Here is a 20,071-nt window from a genome sequence, read left to right as displayed (position 1 = left end):
TGGTTGATGCTATATATATATGTATAAGGGATCAAATTATAACATCCCAGCCCATAGCTACCAACCCACAGAGAGTTATTACTCAGCTCTGCAGATCTTTTTAGCTTTCATAGTTTTAGTTTTATGGCCCCAAACTTTACTGCTTCGGTTCAGCAGCAGCAGGGAGCTGTGATAAATCCACAGTGCACTACCGGCTTAGCACCAAACCGCAGACAGACATGGTTAGCAGCTAGCAGGTGAACATAGTGGAGCGTTTAGCTGCAAAAGAACCTGACATTTCCCCTCAGGAATAAGTGGAGACAGAAACACAGCAAAAACTGCAAGTATTGGACTTACAATTGCCGAATAGCTAAATGAATGCTAATGCTGCTCTAGTTCAGCAGCTGTAAACCGTAATTGAAAACTACCCACCAAAGTATTGCAGTAGGAGTATAGAAAAAGTCAGCGTGCAGCACATCAAGCTCCTCCTGGTTGATGCTGCCTGGTGTACGATGCATACTTGGTTTCTCTTATCCAGGGCTCCGGAGACTCTGCAGCCCCTAAACTGTGCATACTCCAACTCCCCTGGGTACTTAGCATTGGGAGAAGCTCCACCATGCATGAACAAACCAACAAAACAAAGAAGGAGTCCAGCTGACGGAGGTGCTGCTCTCAAGCAACTGATAACCACATTGCACCATATCAGAGTAATGCAAAGCCCTCAAATCTCTGCTTCTTCTCAGTGATGTCTGAGGTGGGGTTAGATGTGTCAGGGCTGATCAAGAGGAAGACAATGGAAGTCCAGAGACACTAACAGCTACCGAGAAACAGACCCAGAGAAAAACACAGTCCATCCCTGCCAGACTTGTATCTCTCCTCACGGTGTTCCAAGTCATTTTTCAATGTCATCCAAATTAGGTGCCAAGTCATGTCCTCAGACACTGACATACGATGCACACGTGCTACTTATCCTTTTTAATTTGGTGTATATTCTGACATTGTCACATAGTGAATCCAAATAGACTCGTCATTATCAGTTCTGACAGAGTAGCATCACTGTGCCCACAGTGACACCAACATTCATCATCTCTTGTATGTGCAACATTTACTGGCTCAACCACATTTGCACGAGGTAAAAAAAAAACTGTGGGGTGCTGTCGTTAAAAAAAAGAGGAAAAAATTCATATTTGTTTCTGCACTGATTTGGGCAAAAACCTGTCAGGCTCATCCACACAGCGATACGGCTGACTCATCAGTAGGAAGGAGCCAATTAAGAGGAGATGCAGAGATTATGTTAACGCAGTAAAGAGCATTAACTTCTTTACCAGGGAACATTTACTGGAGTTTTAACTTCCAGACCACATTAAGACCCAACTGCAGTCATAAATGACCTCTACAAGAAAGTGAAACGGTTCAGTAGTTTTCTGGAGTCTAACATTTTCAAAATAATTTAATTTAACGCCACCGCTGCTGTGGATTAATATCACAGCTGTGGTAGTCCTGGTGTTAATGGAAACCCATAGGGGACTCTAATGATAATGTAAACTTGAAAATGAAAATGTAATTCCCCAATAGCATTACAATTCTACACATATGTGTGCTATTTAAGTATAAAATTAAAATGCAATAATCCTTTATTTATTATTATTGATTATTGCATTTTCATATACACATCTGGGCGTGGATTTAAATGAAAAAGGAAAAGCTGTTCGACATTTCCCTGCTCTACAGCGGACAATATTCAAATGTTGATTCAAATTTGAAAATGAAAATGCAATGAAAACAATGTAGCCTGATTTTCTGTTTTTGAAAAATGAATATTTATATTGAATAATAAATGTATATTTAAAAATGAAAACAACACTTGACCTTTCATTTTCAACAACTTAACCTGCCGTACAGTGGACAATGTTTTTTGCACTTAAATTTGAAAATGTGAATTAAAGTTTGAACATTGTCGACTGTACAGCGTGGTACAACTTTAGAAATGAAGTGTCAAACAGCTTTTCTGTTTTCATTCTAATATGGTCATTGAACACCTATACAAGTATATACCATTTCAATAAAGTCCCCTTTGGGCTTCCATATTATTTGATATCATCTTAAATATGCTCCCTGCTACATTGTGGAAACAGACGGGATACTCAGTCTTACTGTACCTTCACAATCTCAATCTCAAAAACAAAAGCTCTTGCCTTTGGTCTGTTGTCATGGCAGCCATGAACATTTATCGACAGATCCAGCGAGATGCATCTTGTAAACTGCCATCCCAGCAATATTCTTATGCATGCCCTTCAGTCAGTGACACGTTGTTTCTCAGACACAAGAGTGCCAATGGCAACTTCTTTCTGCTGCTCCTCGACATCCTCGACATGTTAACGATGGAGATATTACTTTTTCTGCGCGGGCACATGATGCTGACAAGAGGAATTTAATTATGTGTGATGATTTATGCATGGTTACTCACCACATGAGGACACATTATTTGAGATCATTCTCCCCTGAACACTTTAACAAACCCGAAGAACAGGATGTAATCTGATTCTATGCAAGAGGATCAAACCAAATCACTCTAGACCACGCTACCACACCAACATCTACCATGGTGGCCCATTGTTTCCTTAAAATGACACTAAGATCAGTCAACCAGACCAGAAAGTAGATGGTCAGCTGTTTTAGTAAAGTGTTGACTTGGTAAAAACTAGGATAAAGGATGTCCCAGAGCACTGTCGCCACGCAAGACAAGAGAACAGCAATAACACAGAAGAAAGATAGATTACTGGACTCCTGACTTATGCTCAGACATATGCTACTAATGACAACTAATGAGTACTCTTGATGTATGTTGTATGTTTGAAAGACCAGAAACAAATGCTTTATTGTATATAGGCCGCCATCCATTCGAGCGTACCCAAAAGGTTCTGTCAGGGCGAGCGCACCCAAGGAGTGCTTGAGCGGACACCATCCCTTCATTTCTAGCGCCATCTGCTGGAACAGTGCGCATGTGTCGTATCCCACAGCTCAAGGCCGTGTCCCAGCCTTCACTCAGGAGTCTTGGCTCAGGCACAGCGTTACTCTGAGCTAAATACCAACGTGGACATGCTCACAATAACAACCATGCTGCTCTTTAGCATGTATAATGTTTGCCACGTTCACCATCTTACTTTAGTGTGTTAGCATGTAAACGTTTCTCAAATTCACGTTCTGGAGCGCAAACAAGGCAGAAGCAGACGGTGCTGAAGCAGTCGCTGCACATATGCAGGAATAAAGTGTTAATAGTGCGTGTTTTTTGTTTGTGTTAACTACTCTACACTGCCTTTTTTAGATGGTTCTGTCTTGTAAAAAAGATAATGCAACACAAGAGACTACCTGGTAAAAAAATAATCTAACAGAATCAATAAAATTCTGCTTATTTCCTACACTTCTTAAAGATGTCAGGATTAGGACTTTTACATGAAAACAGGAAGCAACATTGGAACTAAAGACATTTTACTGATGACTTTGCATCTGTATTCCATCTCGAGCAAAGAGAATACACCATTAATGCATTTTGGCACAAGCTATTTTATGGTTCATTTCTCCCTTTATATTTCTGCTTCGTGTCATCTCATCTGTTTCAAATCAATTTCTTTCTCCTTCTCAGCTATATTAAACATCAGCATGTTCTCACCCTTTCCTCACTATAGAGTAATATCAATTATATACGTACATATGTGTATGAAAAAGTAATTTCTTTGTGCACAGCGGTCATGATTGCTCGAGTGTCACCAGGGGCTAAACTACTGAGTCATTTCAACAAGCAAGCAATCATTTCCCCTTTCAAAGCAATATGAGCAGCTGAGTTGCCTAATGTTCCACCGTAATTACTATGACAACACTAAACATAACCTGTTATGCTTATGAGTGCATTCACTTCGATATATAATAGAGCAAATGTTAATTTCTCATACCTGTCTTCATAAGAGACTGAGGTGGCATTATATTAAATTCATATGTTAAATTATGGAGTTATTTTGGTTCCAAGATAATCAGTTCTGTCTCATTAACATACAGATTTATTCAGCAAGATGCTCCGACATCTAATCAAACCATCTCCTCTGCAGGGAGTCAGCCTGATGTTTTGTTCTCGAGGTGCTCGGCTGAATGTTCCCACAGACGGACGGACTGACACTGCACATCATGGTTGCCATGGTGTCAAGACATGAAAGGAGATGCTGACTAAAAAAAGGCAAAAACGCGCTGCAGGTGCTGTTGCAGGAGGCAGGTTTCGTCTGTAACATACACACCTCTTATCTGCCAGGTCTGTTTTATTGCCGACGAGCATGATGATGACATCATTTCCTCTCTCTGTTCTCACGTCCTCGATCCATTTCGACGTCTGCTGGAACGAGTTCACATCTGTCAAGGAGGAGAGACGAAGGGTAGCCAAATTAAAGATGCGGTTGAAGCAACTGTAGCAACATTCAATGCGCTGACACGTCTCCTGCTGCTACTGCTCTAAACAAATCTATTAACCTTTCATCACGATTTTTAAACACTGACATGCTTGGTGTTTTTATAACAGGCAGGAAATAATCTGTGGATACAAAATGTATCCAACAAGTTGTTTTACCTGCTGCTGCTAAGCTGCTGCTAAGATATTAATTCAAGAAACAAATCTCGCAAATCCTGATGTTAAGATATTAGCTGATGGATGATACTGGACGATAAATCCGTGCACAGCTCTGTAGCATGTTGAAGATCTTCATAAATCCCTTTGACCTTGCCAGGTCTATTGAGTATGCAGACTTGCTGACATGCAGACTTAGAGTCGTATTGTATTCTTGGACTGGGAAATTGATGAGACAGGCCCCACATCTTTTTCAGGGTGGAAAAAAAAAAAGAGCATGGTTTTGGAGGATGGTAACCCATAAGTTTTCCATAAAATCAGTAATAAAATTCACTACCTGAGGGCAGCCATATTACATCAAGTGTAATTTGCTTTTAAACGATTAAATAAAAGCCACAGACAGATTCGAGAGGGAATAAATGTCATTCTGTCACGGAAAATGATAATAATTCCTCACAATACTGGATATTACATGGTTTTACCTCTATGGATGAGCAAAGACCACCTTCTAAAAAGTACAGTTGAATAATTCTGTTTCACTTCCTTACTACTGTGAAGCAGAATATATTAGCAGGGCGATGTATTCAGGATAAACGGTTCTTTCCATAAGGCATTAATGTATAAAGTATAAACATCGAACCTTCTCCCTTTCAGCTTCTGCTTCTCCTCCTCCAAGAAGAACATAGGACATGTAGCTAAGAGCCTTTAAAGTGGCAAACTCTAAGATTGTCATTTATATAAATCTCTGTTATGATTGAGCCTATGGCCCACTAATGAAAGTACATTTTGCAGTATCTATGGCGACATTCCCAAGAAAGATGCTGGATTAAGTTACTGGTAATGCAAACATTTCCTACCGCTGCCGCTTCACAGTAAAAGCATTTCACCGGCGAAACACGAGTTGACTCTTATTACGGAGTCACAGGAAACGTGTCAAAAAAAGCATCTACAAAACAAGACACGGGCCATTTTCTGCATTCAGTTTGAAACGTTGCAGGGAGCAATTGAACATGAAGGAGCAGCCACAGTGAGCTGTTAGATGTGGATATCACATCTCCAACTTCTGAGCGAGGTAACCAACTACTTTCACTTTCACTGTTGGCAGGCTCGAGCCGTGTGCAGCATAAAATCACATCACGGTTGCTCATCACTTAGAATAATAGAAAAAGGCCAATTATTGCCCGACTTCTTAATTAAAACAATAGTTTGTTCTGCTGCCCCCAGTGTTGTTGGACCTGTCGTATTTAACTGCATTTGTTGTTACCACTTAATCAAGCAGGAATGAAATCTTAAGGATTGCCACCTTATTAAGAGGATTTGAGAAGGGGGAAGCAATAAGTCTCATCTCAATGTGCAGTGGATCCAACTTTTCTTTTGGGAAATATCAAAGAGATATTTGTCAAATCTGAGCCAGTGAAGGTTTTGGCCTTTGAGTAAGAGAAAGGTGAACTCTGGTTACCTGTGTTGACAGTAAAGCGGTAAACAAAAGATGTTATGATATTCAAATATGTCATAAGGGACACTGACTTGTAATGTCGTAGACCACCACAGCCACAGTGGAGTCCCGTATGTAACTGGGGATGAGGCTCCTGAAGCGCTCCTGTCCCGCTGTGTCCCAGAGCTGCAACCTCACCTGGGGTTCAGAGAGAGACAGCTGAGGAGACTGAGATTATTCAGATAGTCAGAGAGCCCCGAAACAGTCGGCTCCCTCCACACACACACACACACACACACACACACACACACACACACACACACAACATAATAATCGCACAAACAGATATGCGTCTGAGGGTACTCAGCGCGAGGTTCACACTCATTATTTATACGAGTGGACTCCTCGTGATGACACATCCAAGGTCGTACTGCTGTATGAAAAGATTCCTCGAGGTAAACAGACATGCAGACACACTGCATTCATCTACATATGGCGAGCAAGACAGAGGACATGCTGTTCATCAGTAAGCTCATGCATTATTGTAGAAACGAGCAGAAAAAAACCCGCTGCTGACACATTGTACAGCTGTAACTGAGGCTTCTTACCGTTCGATCCTCCAGGTACATGGTTTTCGACAGGAAGTCAATTCCAATTGTGGCCTTTAGGGAAAGAAGATATCCTTGGATCAGCATAAATGTAAATCCCTCCGAAAGCAAAGAACACCGTATTTACCGAGCAGCTGAATAATGCAAGTTAAAGATGCAAAAGGGAGACAAGAGGACAGATGACCGTAAGATCCACGGTTCATTACAGTCCTGATCACATAACATCGCCTCATGTAGGGTTGTAATGAACACCTCTAAACTGTAATGCAATCCAATACAACAGCACGACAAAAAATGGCACCATTTTAGTGGACTGTTGATTCAACTCTGAGATTACCTTCATCAAATGCAGTCTTTTTTCTTTTTAAAGGGGAGCAGGCTACAGCAGTGTTTCTCAAGCTTTTTTTCTGTAGACCCATGTTGTGTATTTTGGGCCAACTTGTCACCCGTAGTTTGAAACCAAAGAGCTTTATGGGCTCCGATGTTGTCATCGTCGAGCAGCTAATCTAATCGGAGTCGGAGTAATACTTTTTAAGTCAGTCACATAAAACAGTTGAAGATAAACAATCCACTTTTAAAAAAAATGGCGAACTGTCGCGACCCAAATCACAAGAGTCCTTATTTATAAATGGGAGAAGAGTGAATCACGTTACTGTTAATACTGACCTGTCACTTCCGCATCATCTTTTATGATCTTGAATAGGCAAAGCAGCCATTTGGAAGAGATGTACGTTTGATAAATCACACCTTAGTTTTATGCATGTGGTATTGAAAACACATGCACAGTTAACAGACTCTTAATTAAATGTTTTAAGTAGGCGACAATTATAAGAATTATACGGTCATTCAGGCTCCCTCTGCAGATATAAACGTTGAATAAAAGACTTTGGAGGAAATTCTGCACACGTTTTCTGCGACCCCAATAAAATCTCCTGCGGCCCGGCCCGCCTGTGGACCCCGACACAGTCTTTGGGAATGACGACCGTTTGTCAGCTATCAGTGTGGAAACATTCCACTTCAATAATCACAACAACTGTTTTGCTTCAGCAGGGTTTTCATACTCAAATGGGCTGCTTCAAATCACAGCTCGTATCCTCTCACATTACCCATTTATAACAATCTAATGATAACCCTTGTTGTGTCACGAGGCAGATGGCGCCGTGTGTTTCCTCTTCAAGGGATGTTTACTTTCCTCAGCCAAGCCCATGGCTCTCTGCTGTGCTGCCTGCCATGATATCATCGGGCGCTCCGGTGTCTACAAATCAAAACCTAGAGATTCAATGTTTAACTGCAGATCTGGGCTTGTTTGTACAACTACATTTTTTGATTTTTTTTTATGCCAGAACCGTTCAGTTTTTGACGTGTTGGAAAATCATCCCTACTCTATTAGAGTGTATGCGCCTTAAATATTTCGCAAAACAAAAGAGAAAGAAGGAATGATACTTGTAATGAAAGCTGGTTAAGGCAGATGTTATGCTGTGCATCCAGATGTTTGGTGTGTGAGAGTGTAGAGGGCTTGACGGTGTGCAGGACTGACCCAGGATCACGCAGCAGCCCCCAGCTGCACGTTTGTGTGACCCCGGCCAGCCAACTCCAGCACCGGCCAGCTGGAGCATGTGCTGCAGGTGGCCGATCGCTCTGATTGGCCGACGGGGAATCACCTGTCTGCCGAGGCCGCGGCTTCCTGCTCGTGTCGCACGGTCAGCTTTATTTTGCTCCATTATATTTGTGCTAAGATACATTTGCACCCATCTGTGATGTAAGCAGGTGGGAGGGACGTTTGTGTGTTGTCTGCGGTACCACCCACTCTGACAGAAGTGGGCATCAGCAGCTTGATCACGCACTCGTTTCCTTGGCGATGGCAGCTCAACAACAGTGGCCTAACTCAGAGAGTCTGGCACGAAGACAGGACGTCACTTATACTCTTCCTTTACACTCAGTCACACCAGGCACTGCTAGGCTGGACATAAACCGCCTCAAAGAATTAAGATCATTACTTGATACAAGATTATAGTCAGAGAGATAAAAAAATACTTGTTTGGCTGTATCATCGAAATTAAATCCGCTACTTATTCTGGCAGAATATGCTTAAAAACAATCACTGCCCATTAAAATAACTTTTTTAACTTAAAATTTGGGTCACTTGAATTGGAGTGACTTTATTGACACAATGGAGTTAAAAGCAGTTTTTCCTGCGGCATGACAGAGGTGCTGAAGGCTCTTTCTGGCCCCAGTTTTGAAAATAGAAGCAGTTATGCATGAACGCATTAGATCACCAGAAATTATTAATATTCCTTTTAAATTTTTAACTACCGCACATTGTCAGAAGACAGACCGTGGTTCCCTGGCTCATTGTGCCAGCGACCAGGGCAACGTCCTTTAACACATCTCAGGGATTTCCCTCACATTATATCCTAAATGTGTGTTTTTCTTACTTGAATATGGATATTATAAGATATTGGTCTTATGATAGGTTTTTCACAAGTGAAATCATCGTTTTATGAATTGATTTTGACATTAAGAGTCATGTGGTCCATCGCACAATAGAATTTAAGAGTAGAAATCCCACTGACGGTGATGGGAAAACATATTGAATCCACATAATGCAAACACCACTATGACCAAGTCAGGGTTTCTTACTAAAGCAACCATGTGTTATAAATAAATGTCTTCTCATTTTGTCACACCACAGAAAATATGTGTTATTTAAGGGATACTTTGCAGATGTTCAACCAGATTTGTATCACCAAGCTCTGGTCAAGCCTATCTAACAGTAGTGGCCCGGGGGAGAGGCGCTGGTGGCAATGAGCCCAGTGCATTATGGGTGTTGTAGTTTTTTGTTCTTTGTTAATAAACCTTTTTAGCAAAAGAGAATACCACAGCCCTTTTTCTCTGTTTTTCTCTTGTCATGTAGCACCACTTTCAAAAATATTTGCACCTTTTTTTTTTACAACATAGACAGCCTGGTTTCATCCAACGATCATCTTTCAGAGATGTGATGCTTTTCGTTGTTGATCATCATCGTAAAATGAAAAGCTTTGGCTTTGGGACTGTTGATCAGACGGAATAAAGTGAAACTGTCACCTTGAGCTCTGGTAAAATATGACGGGCACCTCTCCTCATTTTATACACAAAAATGAATACACAATTCATGAATCAATAAAGAAAATAATAGTTAGTCACAGCCCTAATTAAGACAATCAGAAAATATTCAAAGACAATTAATTATAGGTAGTTGTGACAATCCCACTATAGACCAATCCTGCAGGTAATGGTAGCAGGGTAGGTGTTACACTGGTTTGTATGCACATGAGGCAGCAAAGATGGAAATCACAGTAATGTGAGACATTTCCTCACAAATACCACTATGCTCAACCAGATGGAATCTGGCAATGGAAACATTACTGGACTGACACATGTGGAAGTGTACTCCACTTGTGATTTGGCCATGACATTAACTCTTAATGTGTTAACATTCACATTCAGAGAGAAATTGTAGTTTATTAGAACACTATTTATTTTGGTGAATTCTGAGAGGAAGTGTGACTAATGTGTTTCAGCAGTGAGCATGACACCGCAGTGATGGAGTAAGCCTCGAGTATAGTGAGGAGAAAGGATGTTTGGGACTTCTTTTCAGGCTTCAAGTACCATGTTTGTGTCCAGTAAGGCAGAGCATGGACCAATCAGCGTCCCTGTGAGGAGCTACTGGCAGCTAGGGGCGTGGCTTAGGCGTTTGCAAGACTGATTATGAGTAGATGTCTTTTTTTCTAGTTGTGGTATTTTTGCTTTTATTCAAGTAGAGAATCTGAACACTTCTTCCACCACTGCTGCTCCCACCAGGACTTTGACGGTCCTCCATCTGGCCTGGACTCTGTTAAGCCAATGAGTCACAGTGAGCATGCTGGCTATTTGCTCACAGCGCCGTGTTTGATGGCAGTTTGTGAGCACGCAAAATCAGATGAATTTGGAATTTACTTGCCAGCACAAGAGGGAATAGATCAGTCTATGATTAGGCCTTCTCCGTCAGACAGCAGGCTGTGTATATAATATATGAAGAACATCACAATTACAGCTTGATACATTTGTAACCACAGTAGAGTGAGTAGAGCCGGTGCAAATTCATAACTAGTCATTTTACTCATGTCACAAAGCATTATGGGTACGTTATTTTGAAATGAACCAATCCAGCAGAGAAGAACTCGTCACTCAGGCTACAATAGAGTTCAATACAGTTAGAGAAGACAACAGAGGATTAGCTCTACCAAAGGTCAAGCTGAGAAAAGCAGCAAAATCTCACATCTCAGAAGCTGAAACCAGAGAGAGTTTGTCATTTTCTGCTTGATGATTGACTTACACGATTAATTGCTGAAAATGTATTTTCTGTTTTTGATTAATCAATTATTTGACAAATTATTGCAGCTCCACAGATAATATAAATGTGGCTTAAAATAAGTTTCGATACTCTGTCTCTATTATCTAAAATGCATTATCTTTAAGCTGTTGCTGAAAAAAATCCTGTTTTGGGGGCAACGACTGATGATTTATTCAGCATTGTTTCCCTGAACAATAGACTAATTGCTTGGTCTAACGCCATGTAACGTCAGGAAATAGTGAAAAATACACCATCACACCAATTTGACGTCTTCAAAGTTCTTGTGTTTTCTGACAAATAGTCAGAAACCCAAACATGTTCAATTTACCATCACAGCAGACAATGAAAAGGAGCAGATCCTCACAATTGAGAAGCTGGAACCAATAGCCAACCAATAGTAAAACTGATGTAAGCAATTATGATTTTCACATCATTTCAGTTTGAAGCCGTTTACTCAAATAGAGTAACACATATTTGATACTATGTGGGAAAATCGTTTGTAAACTAAAAGATTTTTTTTAATTTTGTGAAATGAAAGATTTAAATTCTACATTCTACATTCACATTCTACATTTCTATTTAATGACCAATAAATCAGATTCTTCAGTTGCTACACTGAATATGCGAGCATTTGGGCCGAGCAGACAGATGCAGTCACAGCCCGGTGGCCAGGCCTGACTGACAGCTCCACCGCGGCTGACGACAGCGCTCTGCCTTTGGAGGGCTGCGAGCCCTTTAGCATGTGCCGCCAGGCAGAGAGGACGCCTGCCTCCGTCTCTCTCGGCTGGGTGGCTGCTTGATGCGAGTCTGCTGCTTTAGAGGCAGCAAATCTGGCTCGCCTCGCTTGTGTCCTCCTGCTGACTGAAGCCACTACCACGCTCGGTTTCATCTTCCTGATGGGCCCTCGCTCTCTAAATACACTGCTACTCTCACTTCAAAAAGGACTGGACTGGATGTGCTCGGATCTAAGAGCTGAACCTGCATGAAAACAATACAAAACGTGCGGTGATTTGGTATGCAGGGCCCGGAAACGCCAACGTCTCCTTCAGGCTCACAACATCTCTCCACCGTCACTGGGCAAATGTAACCCCACCCCTCCCCCCCCCCAACTCTGAGCAGCAGCATAAACACTCAAACTGAGCTAATGCACGCAGCATTTTAATTAATACTCAAAGGTCTCTGGAGTTAGAAAAATAAACTGTACGCCTTACCTGTCACTGAGCCGGGGAAGGAAAGAGAAGAGGCATTAAGAAGCAAACACACGCGCGCACGCGCGCGCACACACACACACACACACACACACACACACACACACACACACACACACACAGGAGAGAAGGTACACTTTTAGGTGACTGAGCTTTGGCTTTGATACATGGCTCCAAAGCAGGGGTTGTGGCACCCATAATAAAATCATTAATCCACTATTTGGAAATAAATGTAAAATAAAAAGAAGGCGGAGAATGGAGAGACTGGTTTTGTAGACGAAGGGTTAAAGCACTGGATTCAAATGGCTTTGTTTTTACATAGAAATACAAAGCAACTGATTTCCATATTCCTCCCTGGCTGCTGCTCCTTGTGGTGCACAGACTATTACAATAGAGCGGGGCAGAGACTGGCACTAACCAGCATATAGGGACATTATTAAATAAGCAGATGCTATCTGCCGGGCATCTGTCCGCCTAGCGCTCTGTCTGGCCTGCCCACTTTAAAATGGCCGGATGCTCAGCGCCGACTTTGACGGCTGTCAGATTGCACAGCGCTTAATTTATCAAGATGCATCGATGTTGGGAGTTACAGCGGCGGCCTTGGGACCGAGGCAGACAGCAGGCAACAGCACACGCCCGCATTCACTGCAGGTAGTGGTACTTAGGAGTGTGCTGCTCTTTGAAAATGATCCTGTCATATTTACTACCCATGCATTGTAGGCCGTACTTCTAGATATCAATCTCACTACAGTCATAACACATAAGACACGCAGAAGACTGCATCTACTCCCTCTAACCCCACGACTCCATCCCGACCTTCTGAGCCTTAGTTGTGTCAAAGAATATTACATGACGTTTAATATTAACAGATTTTGTCACTCCTATTATTACTGTTTGTCTTACTTCTATTTGGAGGATAATCAGGCTCGAACCTTTGGAACTACAGTTTAATCTTTTGGGGAATACCAACAGGAAGTGCACTGTTGCCATGGATTCAGAGAGTTACGCTGCAGGCCTCAACTTTTCAGCCTTTGTTCGTTTACATTTTGGCACCACTAAAAGTGTGCCGAATCATCAACGAACAGATCCTGTTGGATGTACAGAAAGCTATCACTGGTTTACTTAGATTCTGAAGAAAACTAAAAAACGTGATGATTCTCAGGTTCTGAAGTTATGAGGAGTGTTTTTTCTCCTCATGATTTCTAAGTCATTTATTGACGTTTATTGGATGTAACGGTATCCTAGGAAACGGTAAGTTACACTGAAGTTTAAATATGTGTATTGTGTGTCTGTGTGTTTAGATTTGTGATATGACTCTGAGACACCGAGGTAATAACAGACTTTAAAATGTACAGTAGAGGCATCTTTCCATTCTACCAGCAGCAGAATGAATGAACAGATTAATTTCTTCTCTCACCGTAGAGACACTGATGAGGTAAGATGTTGGGTAAACAGCTGTGATAATAACTCTGTTTCCCAGCCTTTGAGTCCGCAACCAACTTTGCCCAAATATAAGCCTGTTCCATAGCAATTTGTGACAAAGAGATGTTCAAAGAAACGACAACGCATGATGAAGATTCAGCAGCTTAACAACACAAAGACACGAGCCCGAACCGTCCGTGTGAAATGTCGGGCTCTGTGTCTTTCATGACTTACGAGTGTGGAAATATAAGAGGATACAGCTGCAACTGTGAAAGCACAGCATCACACAGCTAACACAGACAACTTAATCCACACGCAATGAGCCGCTCAAATCTCATTACAGCGCAGCACAGTACTCGTGCACACACTGAAGAATAGAGACATGTTGGCTTTTTGTTTTCCTTTTTTGGGGGTTAGCAGGATGCATTAGTAAGACCAAACAGGTCTTTGTAGCAACAACGATAATATAGTACTTATAACAAGCTGAACAATATATTCAACCATGTTCTAGCTCTTCATGCTGTGCATCTGTCTCAAAGTGCAGATGTGGCATTTTGGGAAATATGCCAACTTGCAAACGGGCACAGTTAGATGAGAGTATCAATACCTCTCTCTTATCCGTCTGTTAAATGTGAAGCTACCGCCAGCAGCTGGTTAGCTTAGCATGGCTTAACACTAAGACAGCTAGCTCTGTCAAAAGGTAACAAAATCCACCAACTACCTTCTGGAAATAAGCATACTTCCCAAATTTCCCTATTCATTTGATAAACTTTCATACCTGGAGATAAAGAGTAAGTCTTATTTATACTGAAGGGGACAAGAAAGTCAAATTAGAGGGAGCAGTGAGGAAAAACCGAGACAATCTACAGAGACCACTGTAGTTGATTTAGAGGCAGCGCCAGATTAACGCTTGGGCTGGAGAGATTGAAGCCGCGCGTCTCGAGCTTTACAAGGACCAAGAGGCTGCAGAACGTTATTAACTCGACTGGCCTGAAAGCAAGCCTGCTGGCCAATTCCATGACTGATTGAAATGTCTTTTCAAACTCACAGCTGTTATTAAATGAGGGCAACTACTCCTCAAATTAAAACTGTACAGTCGGAGAAGATGAGGAGGTTCAGGTTTTGGGTAACAAAAGTATTCACGTTATTTCTTACTCGAAGCAAAACTTACCTCTTCTGCACGTTCAGCGCTCTCATATACTGATGGTATTTATGATTGTTCATACAATGCACAGGCTCATAACACTGTACATTCCCTCATAAAAGAGCCAGAGTGAGCTGAGAGACGCAAACACGCACTCTCTAAACTATATGAGAAGGAGGGCAGAGGAGCTTGGTGAGATTTATTTTTAATTCCTTTTTTATTACAATACAAGTAGATACTTACAAAGCAATAAAACTACCGGTTTTTGTCTGCAGACGCTTGCAAAGACCTCTGCAAGTGCCGCGGCTGCAAAAGCAGTATTCTGTTTTAGGATGACGGGTCAGATTAGGCTGCTTTAGATAGAACAGGGTTGGAAATAGTGATGCTTGAGGGCCCTGGTGTTCAGTTCAAAGGTGTCTGCTTTACGTAACAGTCATGTTGGCTACTTACTTCCTAGTTTTCACACACACACACACAAGAAAGGCTATTCCTGATAAATCTACATCCCTGATTGTCATGCATTTGATCGATGTAAAACTACGTTTCACTGTGACAGGAAAGACGATCAATGGCACAAAATTGATTATTAGAGACAAAATATGTCCTCTGTGCAGCACCTACCTGGTACGTGTTGTCAAAGCTGTCATACATGAACCGTGTGATCAGGGACGTCTTTCCAACTGCAAGAGAAGAGAAGGACAGGATGCGTTAAACGAGAAGACGAGGCTCAATCTTCCTCTGCGCAGACGCTCCATAAAGGTAACAGCGGGATTTGGTGGTTATGGTTACAGCCATGGCTGTCACTGCTGGAGCAACGAGGAACACTCATTTTTACTGAACGAAAAGTCAACTACCTTTTTCCTACAACAGGTTTTGCTAACATTTATCTGCAAGGCACTAAAGCCAACATACTGATTATTTGAGTACACTTTCTGGAGCGATGGGGCTCTACATGAACATTTGTGTTAATGTAGTCCCGATGACAGATTTCTGTCCTTGCTTCTCACAGGCTTGATGTGGGCGGGGCTGAGTTATCAAAATGTGTTGAGTCGGTTTCCAGGCCTCTGTCAATCAAATGTGATTAAATCACACCCACACAGTCCCGATGAAGTAAATCAAATAATACAAATAATACCCAACAAGTAATTTTTTGTCCGCATTATTTTTATTTTTTTTGAAAGACCAATCCTGCTCATTTGTGCCTTTTAGTTTTACAAGAACAATACTGTGCAGTGCAGTTAACCATCTGTTGCAAACGCTACAGTTTTTAAACAGTGTTGCTTCCCCTGATCAATATCTTCACATTGCAGATAATAACTTGGACTGGACAATCTCCAACCGATCACAGAATTATTCTCGCATTAATTTGAAGCAACATTGGCAATATCATCAATATCAAAGGTGAAGCTAAAGGGACAACTGATTCATTGGCTCCTTAATGCCTGTTTAGGAACGTCCATTTTGGACAAGCTGTGACAGCGGATCCACAAGAAGGAGGAGCACCACCAGTATTATAACAGTGTTCCTAAATGTACACAACTCACAGATCTGATGCTTTGCTCTGTGGAAAAAAAATACCACTGCCAAGAAACATGATGGAGGTTTGTTGATGTACGTGACTGACAGATGACTGGCAGATTTCACATCAATTCATTAAATAATTAATCATCTTCGGACCATAAGGCATATTATACCAGAATTAATCACTTCTAGAAAAGAAGGCCGGTGAGAGGTGGTTGACTCGTTGATAGATGGCGTACATGGTTTTCAGATTTGACATCCTTGTTAATGAGGAGGAAGGCAGCGGGAATCAATCCCATCCTCTTCTTATATCCATTTAGCAGCAGTGCAGATGGGTATCTTAAACCTCTGTAACTCCAGTGGAACACATCCAGAGTGCTCCAGGTAAGTCTCAGCGTTCTGTAAACACTGGCCGGACCACCATACAGTTTACATTTCATCTGCATGTACCCCCCCAGTGCAAAGTGCAACATTTGTTTGTGCGGTTTCCATTCCTGGGTCGTTATTTAACATTTGTGAAATTTCAATTCATTATTCATGTGAGAGAAATGCACTGTGACTGAGTCCCTCAAAAATGTGTGAGCGCGGGCGCCCTCGGTAAATATAATCGGTCTTTAATTCACAGTTCATCAAGCTACAATTGTTTACAGAAAGAGTTTTAATCAGGCAGACTAATTACATGTGTCTGCGCCCTCACTTGGTTTCCATATCTGCGAGGCAGGATCTGATGCGCAGCTACTGATTATGCTAATGATCTCATGCTAATTCATCAATACATCATCTGGCTCACTTAGCTCCAGAGATGTCCTACTTTAGGCAGATACCAGCTAACTCATCAAGTTCTACTAACTCAGTCACGGCTTGTCTAGTGATCTGCAATTTTCGTGTGCATGGAGCTGTACTTTAAATAGTATGAAGGAGGGTGTCTTTGTCTAAACACCAAAACCAAAAAATACAAGAGCAAAAGTGTAAGGAATGTTTGTCTGCTCTAATGTCTCACGCAAGCATGCCTGGCTAACTAGTAACGCACAGTGACATAGCGATACTTCCAAGACCAAGGGTTAGCATATCATTAGCTAACTACATTATTATGTGGGGTTACAGGTTACGTTAAACCCCTATTCATGATTAACATAACCACTAATGTCCTTCTAAACACTAGTTTTGGACTGCAGCAAGGAGCCAGCACTATAAACCGAGAGAGAGTGATGAAGTTACACCATTGCTCGGGCGAGAGGGAGTTTCCCCATTGGCTGGTGCTCTTTCAAAATGAATAGTTTACTTTAGTTGACAAGTTTCTAAACCCCCTGATTTCAATGTGGTAAAATTACTTTTACATGGAGAGGTCGTCTAGCAGCCTCAGTTTGACATTTTTGTGGGTTAATTGTAGGAGGCAGTTAATTCCACTCCGTAGCACCAGCATAGATAAAAGAAACCTTACCCATCATGTTGCCCTTAAGTGCATATTTAAGGCCTTTTTTTACTGCAGGGTGGAAACTAGCTGGAAACCTTTGAAAGCCGAGTCTGTAAATTGTACGTCTTTTGAGTTGGACAGTTACTTGGACACATTTTGAAGACATTATCTCGGTGCCATGTAAACTGTAAGAGGCACTTATTACTTTTTGACACGTAATCAGTGATGAAGACCATCAATAGTTGCAGCCCTATGCATTGCAATACAATAATCACTTTACAGTATGTTACAATATTTTTCACCCTGAATGTTTGTCACAGCGTGCCTTCACATCAGTGGTCATGACAGAATATAGAGTCGGATCCAACGTCCTTGTTGCCGACTCATCCTTCTCGACCCACTGGGCGACATGACACAGCGCTCTCTGTGCCTCTCGCTCCCCGCTGAAAGCTTCACATCTCAGATACAGACGGCAGTCCTTATTTCTTGCTCAAAGTCAAGCAGTATCTGGGAGAGTGCGCTTTGAACAAAATCTGAACACACACCATAATTCCTTCCCCAGAAAAAAGGGGGACAAGCACACTTTGATTTCTCCTGGATGTATGTATAAAACAGTGTAATGATGCACACTGAAGGACATAACCGAGATGTTACACCGCAGCGCTACAGGGACACATTAACACGGCCTTAATGTCCCCATCCAACCTGCGGAATTGTCCTGATCTTAAAAGGCTGAACTGAGTGTGGCATTCAGTTTTTTGTCAGTATCTCCATAACTCCAGGTCTGTTTGTGTGAATTTAATTACTGGGGCGGTAGCAGGAAGCTTAGTTACGCTCGTGGCTGCAATAATTTAGTAAATTTTCCGTTCGGCTGAAAAGAAGTGACTAACAAGGCAGATTTTTGATTACATTTTGGAATTAGCTCTGCATTTCTGAACATTTCCTCCACCATAAGCTTTTCATCTGCTTCGCCGTTAACACTTAACACTATTCTAGAGATTATGATGGGATCCAAATGATTAGTAGCTTTAGTCAGACATAAAAGTAAAATCAGAGGCAGAGGCAGAGATAACATGGCAGAGAGCTCTTTTCATTCAGGTCGTAACAGAGGTATGTTCTCACAGGGCGAGAGGTTTACACAAAGAATGTACTTTAATCAGCGTAAAAGCTCAGCGCGTACTTCACCACAAATATCAAAAAGTTAGACAGCAAAGGTCGACTAGTTTGATATTAAACTACATAATGGTATGTATTCCCTTGGGTGTAAGAGGAATTGTGCAACAGTTATTGATAGCACTCATTGGAAGGTTTCCAGGCCGTCTGTGCAAATGTCTCATCTTGACATTTAGGCTATTCAATGTAGCTTTTTCTTCGGTGTCTGACACAAATTGATTACCGTCAAACTCTAATTAAAGTGTACCTTAATGACAGGAGAAAGCTGTCCACCGTGTCCACATCATGTCCTGTCGATAGCGGCCTAATTCACCCGAACCGCCTCCATGTGGCAGTAATGTTAATAAAGACCCAGTGGGCTTGTCTTAAGACGTCTCATTCAAGTCCTGATCGGCTACTGGGCTCAAAGGGGGGTCTCAAAATTCTTCTTGTTTTACCTTAACTAATGGAGGGACAGGACGCTGCATGGCGTGCTGTGATGTCTTGATAACGTCCCGAATAAGAGCCCTGCCCTTTTAACGACATGATCCCTTTTCAATTTAATTTGCTTCTGCTGCAAGCCTACATTAAAGTGTTTCAGAACAACACATGGCTTTACTCAAATGGCTGTGGTCATTTTATATGAAGAGTTATTTTTTTTATGTCTTGTAGCTGCAGTAGGGGTTAGACGGGATGAATTCAGGAGGTTACATAAGGTGTTTAAAGCGTTGTATGTGAACTCGACGACACCAGTTTCTATTTAGACTTGCAGTTAGATGATCCACATGCTGGCATAGACATGGACAGCACCATCTGATGGGACTGTTTGTGGTTTAAGTAGATGTGGTTGCATTGGAAATGATGATTTTGTTGACTGCCCCATCATAGAACATCTTCAACATGGTTCAAGCGATTTTCTCCAGTGATGTAGTGCTGCACAGATCGTATCGTGTTGAGATAACATTTTAAAAAAGAATGGCTAAAATCAACGTAAGGCAGTCAGAGATGTCCTGGCCTTGATTCTCTCGAGCTCCGAAAACAGCCACAATGTAACTGTAAGGCAGGGCTTGTCCCAATAACTACTTTTGTTAGCTGACACATTGTCCCAGAAATACATTGCAATAAAACTATGTCATTGTCATTTTAAGACCATTACATGCCACTGATATGATGATAATATGAAAACATAATAATGCAATCACAGCCT

The 20,071-nt window shown here is 41.7% G+C and overlaps 1 protein-coding gene across 2 annotated transcripts in view; it reads right to left on the bottom strand.

The window, feature by feature from the left end:
* Window positions 1-20,071, bottom strand: part of rab6ba (RAB6B, member RAS oncogene family a) — a 47,541-nt gene that overhangs the window by 12,422 nt on the left and 15,048 nt on the right. Inside the window, exons 2-5 of one of the 2 annotated variants that reach the window (XM_031872899.1) lie at window positions 15,399-15,457; window positions 6,632-6,685; window positions 6,116-6,242; window positions 4,266-4,377 (exon numbers count right to left, since the gene is read on the bottom strand). In XM_031872899.1, the coding sequence (XP_031728759.1) occupies window positions 4,266-4,377; window positions 6,116-6,242; window positions 6,632-6,685; window positions 15,399-15,457 (352 nt within the window). The remainder of the gene's footprint in view (window positions 1-4,265; window positions 4,378-6,115; window positions 6,243-6,631; window positions 6,686-15,398; window positions 15,458-20,071) is intronic. The other variant, XM_031872901.1, reaches the window with a different exon arrangement.

This window comes from Anarrhichthys ocellatus, unplaced genomic scaffold (genome assembly GCF_004355925.1).
Source record: "Anarrhichthys ocellatus isolate YVR2014 unplaced genomic scaffold, GSC_Weel_1.0 scaffold67, whole genome shotgun sequence".
NCBI classification, from domain to species: domain Eukaryota; kingdom Metazoa; phylum Chordata; class Actinopteri; order Perciformes; family Anarhichadidae; genus Anarrhichthys; species Anarrhichthys ocellatus.
This window is presented reverse-complemented; position numbering and strand designations above follow the sequence as displayed.